We start from the raw sequence: 7,367 nt of genomic DNA on the forward strand, positions 1-7,367 counted from the left end.
AAATAAAACTGAATTAAGGCAAGTTCTTTCTGTGCGGCCCGGTACCAAATGCCCGGCGGACCGGTACCGGTCCGCGGACCGGCGGTTGGGGACCCCTGTAATACAGTATTAAAATGGTTTGATGAACTGAAACCTTTGTGTGTGATAAATATGCAAAGAACACAGAAATCAGCAAAGGTGCAAATACTTTTTCACGGCGCTGTATGTGTATTAATCTCTTCCTAATGATAATTGTGCCTGATGTGAATAAGCTCGTGCATGAAGTCATAATGTGACTTTTCTTTCACAGGACATGAACACACACAAAAATAATCTTTTTGATTCTAACCACCACACTGAATTTCAAATGAAACTCTGAACTCTAAACACCACCCACCACACTGCATTTGAAATGAAACGACCAAGATGTACTTTGACTGCAGACTTTCATCTTTAATTTGAGGGGATTTATGGTACACCCAAATCATGTAACGACTGTAGAAATTATAAGAGTTAGTTAGTCCAATTGCCTCGTAGTTATTTACGACGGGGGTCGGTTAGCTGCATGCAAGTATCAAATATGCACCGGTTACATCACATTTTCATGAGAAACAAAACACATCAGTAATGAACATATACATTTCCGGGAAATTGTAATTCCAAAATCCCCTTTATGTACATGAGATTTTGCATTGGATATATAAAGACTCTATAGTGATGACTTACATCGCAGGTGTCCTTCATGTTTTCCATGTCTCCCTGCTGCAACAGATTCAAATGATTGGGATCATTATCAGGCAATATCAGCTTGCTGATGAGCTATCACTTGGATCAGGTGTGTTGCAGCAGGGAGAGGTGGAAAACATGCAGGACACCGGCCCTCGAGGACCGGACTTTGACACCTAAGGCTTACATCTTATGAATCCAAACTGAGCAGGAAAAGAAGCAGACTCCAAGATTGGATCACCACTGAATAATGATTGGCTGCCACGTCGCTGGGCGGTATGATGCACGTCATGACACGTTGCAGTAACGATGGTTGCCGGCATAACTGTGACCTCCGCTATCTTGGGTTAGCGCTCTTCACGGGCTGGGGGTAGATGTGCAAAAAAAAAAAAAAACGACGGACTAACTTGGATGGAACCGAAATGCTTCAGCCGATCCGTTTTGAAGGTTTTCAGAAACCGTTCCACCCCTAAAATAAGTAGTTGAGGAGTTAACTGTACTCTACAATACATTTAAATTAGTACTCGTACTCTCTATTGTAGCATTAGCTTTTGTTTCCTTCTTAATTAATGGTTGTTGACAACCATTTATTGATATTGATGTATGCATCACTTCAGTGTGACTACTACACTAAAGTGTGACTAAGTGAGGGGTTGATTGAATTTGTTACTATTTCTAGAGATCCTTTCATTGATTATTTCTGCTTTCATTACTAATGCAGGAAATTTCCTATACCGATTATGTACGTCTTGATATGGCTAGTTATCAGGACTACATTGAGGGATGCCTTAAATTCAAAAACCCAACACATCACAACAACGGCAACTACACTCTGGAGGCTAAAAATGACCTGGGGGTGGTCAACGGGACTGTCTATGGGCACTTCCTTGACAAGCCCTTCAATGGTAAGTTGGTGCGGGGTCATAATGCATGCTCGAGAAACAAGTTATTTTACTTAACATTACAAGATGTCCAAGAAGAGGCAATATAGCACACATAACTAGTCAGAGCTTTATTTTTAACTGTAATTGTCTAAACCTAACCCTTTCTCATGTTTAACTAATTGGTAGTTTTTTTTCCCAATAACAACATGTGTAGACTTCCTGTTTATTTTATTCATTAATTATACTGTACTTGTAAAAGGCGAATTCAACTGACACACTGCTGTATACAGTATTTTTTGTTGCTTACCACATGGGTGTCATCAAAGACAATTGCCTCAGAACATTTCTTAAATGATGGATTTGTCTCAATTTACAGTATGTTACATGATTAGCATGCACAATATTCAGTTAAGTGAAAAATGAGGTTTGACTCACCTTTCTGGGTGGATTTTGCAAGTTTTCCTTGTGCTTGAGGATAATTATGAACCTTAAAATGGGCCCTTAAATTAGATGTGTTTGCTGTGGTCACGGAAACCCTAGTTGCCCAGATTGTAGTGCGCTGCATTTTTTTTCACCTCTGTATTTGGGCCTTGGCAAAAGTTGTGGGCAGCAGCAGCTCATAAATGGGTGTGTTAATATGTGCTTGTTCTCTTACCATTTGTTCAAAAGTTGAAAGTGAAATGTTGAGTCTATTCTTGACCATCTGTAGGGGGACCCAAAATGGTTCTAGCCAGCAGCGGTAAGATATATTAAATAATCAAGCAATGTTGGCTCTACCATAGACGTGCAGTTGAATAAGTTCTGCTTTACATTAAGTACGGGGGACATTGCACTTCATATTCTTTATTTTAAGCGTGAAATGATCGTAAGCTTTAGACATTCTCTGTGGTTTATGCACTCTTTGCTGCTGGCTTGCATATATTGCAACATCAGTCTGCAGTGACCGTCTGTGTACGATGCCCACAAAATCATGTGATACAGCAAAATGTCTACATTCTGAAATGAGACGGACAATTCAAGAATCTGTGATAGAGTGAAACCATTAAGTGAATCATGACACGGCGAGTACTGTACTGTACCATTTTGTTTGCTCTCATTGATGATTATAAGTAAGATATTTCATGTTTATATCTCAATTATTAAATACATTTAACCCATAAGAGCCCACGGTGACACCAGTGTAACAAACAGTTTGAACTCCCCAGTATCTTTTTTCAAAACTTTTTGTCTGATTTTAACCCATCAAAACCTTTTGGAAAAATGGGTCTGGGCTCTTATGGGTTAAGTATATCTTTGTTGATACAACTTTCAGGTTTTTGGTTCTGGAGGGTTTTAGGCTTGTGGTCCATGGGCTTTCTTGGCTGGGGCCCCTTGGAGGGTCTAGAAACGGCCCTGTTCACACCTCTAGACATTTTATAGTCTTCATTTATAACCCAAGATACATGTTTTTGGTTTTTGTTTTTATATGTGACAAAACCGAGTAGCCAGAGAAATGCCATTCAAGCCCAAGTGAGAATATTCAAAGTCAACACAGCACAAAGAACCCAGATGTTAAAGCCACTTTTCAGTACATTTTTCTCAGAAAAATCAAAAATTACACAACTATACATAGATTGGGTAGATGTTATTGTCGCCAGCCTTTTAAAAAGCAATTTTAAAAGTGTTAATGGAGCTAGCTAATTTCCAAAAGTGAATAATTTCACGTTCATTATTTGAAGTGGCGTGTATTCATAACATCTACAACAGTGGTTCTGAACCTGGGTTCGATCGAACCCTTGGGGTTTGGTGAATCAGTCTCAGGGGATTGACAGAGCCTGTGCCATGGAGGTTCAGACACACCCGACTCAACATGTCAATTACTGTAGCTTGGCCAACACTGGCTGGTTCATTTTGTGCACAATTTAAAAAAACGTATACTCATGTTTAGATTTTTTAAAATTTTTTTTCAGTTTTTTATAAATGTTTTTTTTTATGTTTTGAATTTGAAAAAATAACAGCCTTCTGGAACGGATTATGGACGAAAACCGAGGTTTGACTGTGTATATATATATATATATATATATATATATATATATATATACTAATGAAGGTTTCAGTGAACGTGCATATGAACTGGTTGGGTTCGGTACCTCTAACAAGGTTAAGAACCACTAATCTACAAGGTTCTAATATTGTCAATTCTGTTCATGTAATAGCATTATTTTATTTGTTTGTTTTTAAAATGACATTCACATTCACACTATGGACAAAGTCTGCAATCAACCAACCATGCATATTTTTAGAAGGTGAGAGGAAGGCAGAGTTCCAAGAGAAAAGAACACTTGAGCAAGAGAAGACGCTAAATCCATTCAGAAAGTATTGAGTCAGGCTTTAACAAGATATTGTTACCACATTTGGAATATTTATCTATGACTTATCTTATGCCAACTTAATGTAATCTCTTTCTTCTCAAATGTTCTGCCATGTTTCACAGTTACAGAAAACGATTATGATTACGGTAAGTTATTTCTCAGAAAATTTAATTTTATTGTGTTTGTTTGCTGTACTTTTTGGGAGAATTGTCATATGTCCATGTGTCCGTCTGTTCATCCATCCATCTAGAGTCTTTTGAGAAAGTATTTGGCACCCTTGACATTTTTTGAACTTTTTCCACATATCTGGCTTCAGAAAAGATTTTAAAAAAAATTATTTTTGTTTGGTTTGTTTTTTTGTGAAGATTCAGCACTAAGTGGGATCCAATCTTGAAGTGGAACAAAATTCATAAACCTTTTTTTCAAAATAAAATGCCGTCATGAAAAGTGGTGCATGCGATATTAATCGGCCCCTTTACTTCCAGTGCCGCCAACACACTCCAGAAAGTATCAGATAATTTCGGAATGATCCAATGTTAACCTAAATGACAGAGTCCACCTATGTGTAATCTATGCTCAGAATAAATGCACCTGTTTTGTGGTACTGTTCGAGCAACCTAATTTCATGCCTTTGTCTGGAAAAATCTCATTTTGATCCCACCCAAACTTCATTAAATTGGAAAATCAATGTGATGATATAGCTACACTATTATTCCATAAAAATGACCTGGAGAGTGATGAGTATGGCCTAGCGAATTCATCAATAAAAAGGGAGTTCCCTGTGAGCCCCCCCCCCCCCACCTCGACATCACACCGCATAAACCCCCAGGAGGCCCGCCCCACTATTTGAGGACTGCCTTGTGGTTGAATTATTTTCAGGTTTTTTTGCCGATCCGCTTTACCCTCACAAGGGTTGTGAGGGGTGCTGAAGCATATCCCAGCCATCTTTGGGCAGTAGGCAGGGGACATCCTGAACTGGTTGCCAGCCAATGGCATTGCACACAGAGACGAACAAACATCCGCGCTCACACTCACACCTCGGGACAATTTGGAGTGTTCAGTCTGCCTGCCATGCATATTTTTCGAATGTGGGAGGATAACCGGAGTACCCGGAGAAAACCCACACAGGCCTGGGGAGAACATGCATACTCCACACAGGAAGGCCAAAGCTGGGATCGAACCAACGACCTCTACACTGTGACGTCGATGCTACCACCTGGACCACCGGGCACCCAGGCCTGATTAATTTTTAAAAAATTTCTCGGTTGAACCACAATTCAAAAGCCATGTTTGATTTACACTGGTTATGTATTGGATATTTTGAAATCTTATATTTATTTGTTTGTGTTTTACTCAAGTAACCCCAACAGCAGAGCGCCACAATCCACGCAAAGATATTTTGGGGGTAAGTAAAAATGATATTTCCAAAGTTAACTTAGAGCCACAGATTTTCATTTCTTTCTGTTTCTGATCATTAATTTAAATTGTATTTGCTTTTATACAGTTACTATTTAATTGATTTATTACATTTACATTTGAGGGTGACGTCTTTATACCTTGACCAGGTCATGGAAATTTGCAATGGTTAAATTGAAGCAACTGGGCATTTCTTCTTCTAAGTCACTGATGGTGTGAATGTCAGTGTGAATGGTTTGGGAGAGGATCCTGATAAACGGTGATGGGTGGATGGATGGATAGAAACTTTTTGTTTGTTGAAGAAGTTTCACTTTTCATCCACAATGCTTCTTCATTTCAAAATTTGAAGTGTGGAGTCTCTCTCTCTCTTTCCTTCTCTCTGGAGAGTGTGCCTGGTGGTGGTGGTCACAATAGAGTTGTTGCCCAGTGTATCTGGTGAATGACCGGCCGAGAAATATGTAAATAAAGAAAGAAAGAAAGAAAGAAAGAAAGACAGAATCCCCTCAACAAATTTCTCAATTAAATGAGTATGAATATTAAGAAAAAAATAATCTCCAAATTCTACAAACACTTTTTCTTAACACACATTTTTTACAACAGACCAGGAAAACCCGTTTTGCCCCAACACACAATTTTGGACCCAAATCAACATTTTTGACATTAGTTCCAACCTGTACATTTGCTATCAGAAATATTGTATGATACTTAATATTTTAGAATTTAGATTTTTATTTATTTAGAATAATTTAGAATTTAGAATCCAAGAGTGACTTTTTGTCAAGGCCAAACAGTTATAAGAATCTTCCCAACTAAACTACCTGTGCATTTTTGCATAGCACTCCAAATTTGCTTCAAACTTTTTTGTCTTATCCTCCCATTTCCAGGTTTATATTGCAGTGGGCCTTGCAGGGTTTGCTTGTGTGATCTTGGTGATTATCTTCCTCCTGATTAATAAGTGTGGGCAACATTCAAAGTTCCGCATGAAAGGTAGGTTCATTGTTAATCATTGAATTGCAAAGGTTTGTCAAATGATGAATAAGACTCACAGCAAGTGTCGTAGTATATGCTAAGACTTTCTAACTTTTCTAAGTGGCAACCTGTTGCAGAAGGCCATTTTGCATATTAATATTTATTCCAGTTGAGAAGCACTTATCATTTACAATGATGAAAGCCACTCTTAACCGTATTATTAGCAATACATTCATCACATTTATAAAATGGCATGCAAGGATAATAGTGCTCCGGCACAGTACCAGAATTATAGTGCTCCAACATGGAGGGGCCAAAGGTAACGACCTTTGTGGTCTGGTCCCTGGCAACAGAAGCTATCTGAAGGGATATGGAATGTCACCTCTGTGGCATAGAAGGAGCCCCAGCTGCTGTGCAAGGCAGAGATGTTTCGACTTGAAATAGTTGGACTTGCCTCCAAACACATTCTGGGCTAAGTTCCCAGTTCTCTCAAGAGCGTTTGGACTCTTCCACTGTGGAGTTGCCATGCTTAGAGGTGCAGAGCAGGTGTGTACATACTTACAGCCTCCCTCCGCCTTCGGGTAGGGCGATGGTTCCTCATTGTCATTGCCCACATGAGCATTGAAGTCCCCCAGCTGAGCAAGGTGGTACCCAGAGGGAGCGCTCACCAGCACACCCTCCAAGGACTCCAAAAAGAGTGGATAGACTGAACTGCTGTTTGGTGCATAGACACAAACAACAGACAGGAAAGAAGGCAGAGGTAGGCAACCCTCTCGTCTCATGGTGTGCACCCAAATGTACAAGCACTGAACCGGGGGCAATGAGCATGCCCACACCTGCTCTACAAAGTCTCTCACCATGGGCAACTCCAGAGTGGAAGCAAGTCCAACCCCTCTTTTATAAAGCTGGTACCAAGAGCCCAGGCTGTGTGTGGAGGCAAGTCTGACTATATCCAGTCGGAACTTCTCTGCCTCGCACACCAGCTTGGGCTCCTTCCCTGCAGGAGAGGTGGCTTTCCACATCCATATATATATATATATAT

General features: G+C 39.7%; 1 protein-coding gene across 1 annotated transcript in view; it reads left to right on the top strand.

Moving 5' to 3' along the window:
• LOC109513079 (NT-3 growth factor receptor-like) overlaps positions 1–7,367 on the top strand; it is a 68,189-nt gene that overhangs the window by 44,487 nt on the left and 16,335 nt on the right. The window contains exons 9-12 of the mRNA XM_019865288.1: positions 1,427–1,610; positions 4,063–4,086; positions 5,299–5,345; positions 6,241–6,343. Of these exons, the coding sequence (XP_019720847.1) occupies positions 1,427–1,610; positions 4,063–4,086; positions 5,299–5,345; positions 6,241–6,343 (358 nt within the window). The remainder of the gene's footprint in view (positions 1–1,426; positions 1,611–4,062; positions 4,087–5,298; positions 5,346–6,240; positions 6,344–7,367) is intronic.

Source organism: Hippocampus comes, unplaced genomic scaffold (genome assembly GCF_001891065.2).
Source record: "Hippocampus comes isolate QL1 unplaced genomic scaffold, H_comes_QL1_v1.1 scaffold180, whole genome shotgun sequence".
Classification (NCBI taxonomy): Eukaryota; Metazoa; Chordata; class Actinopteri; order Syngnathiformes; family Syngnathidae; genus Hippocampus; species Hippocampus comes.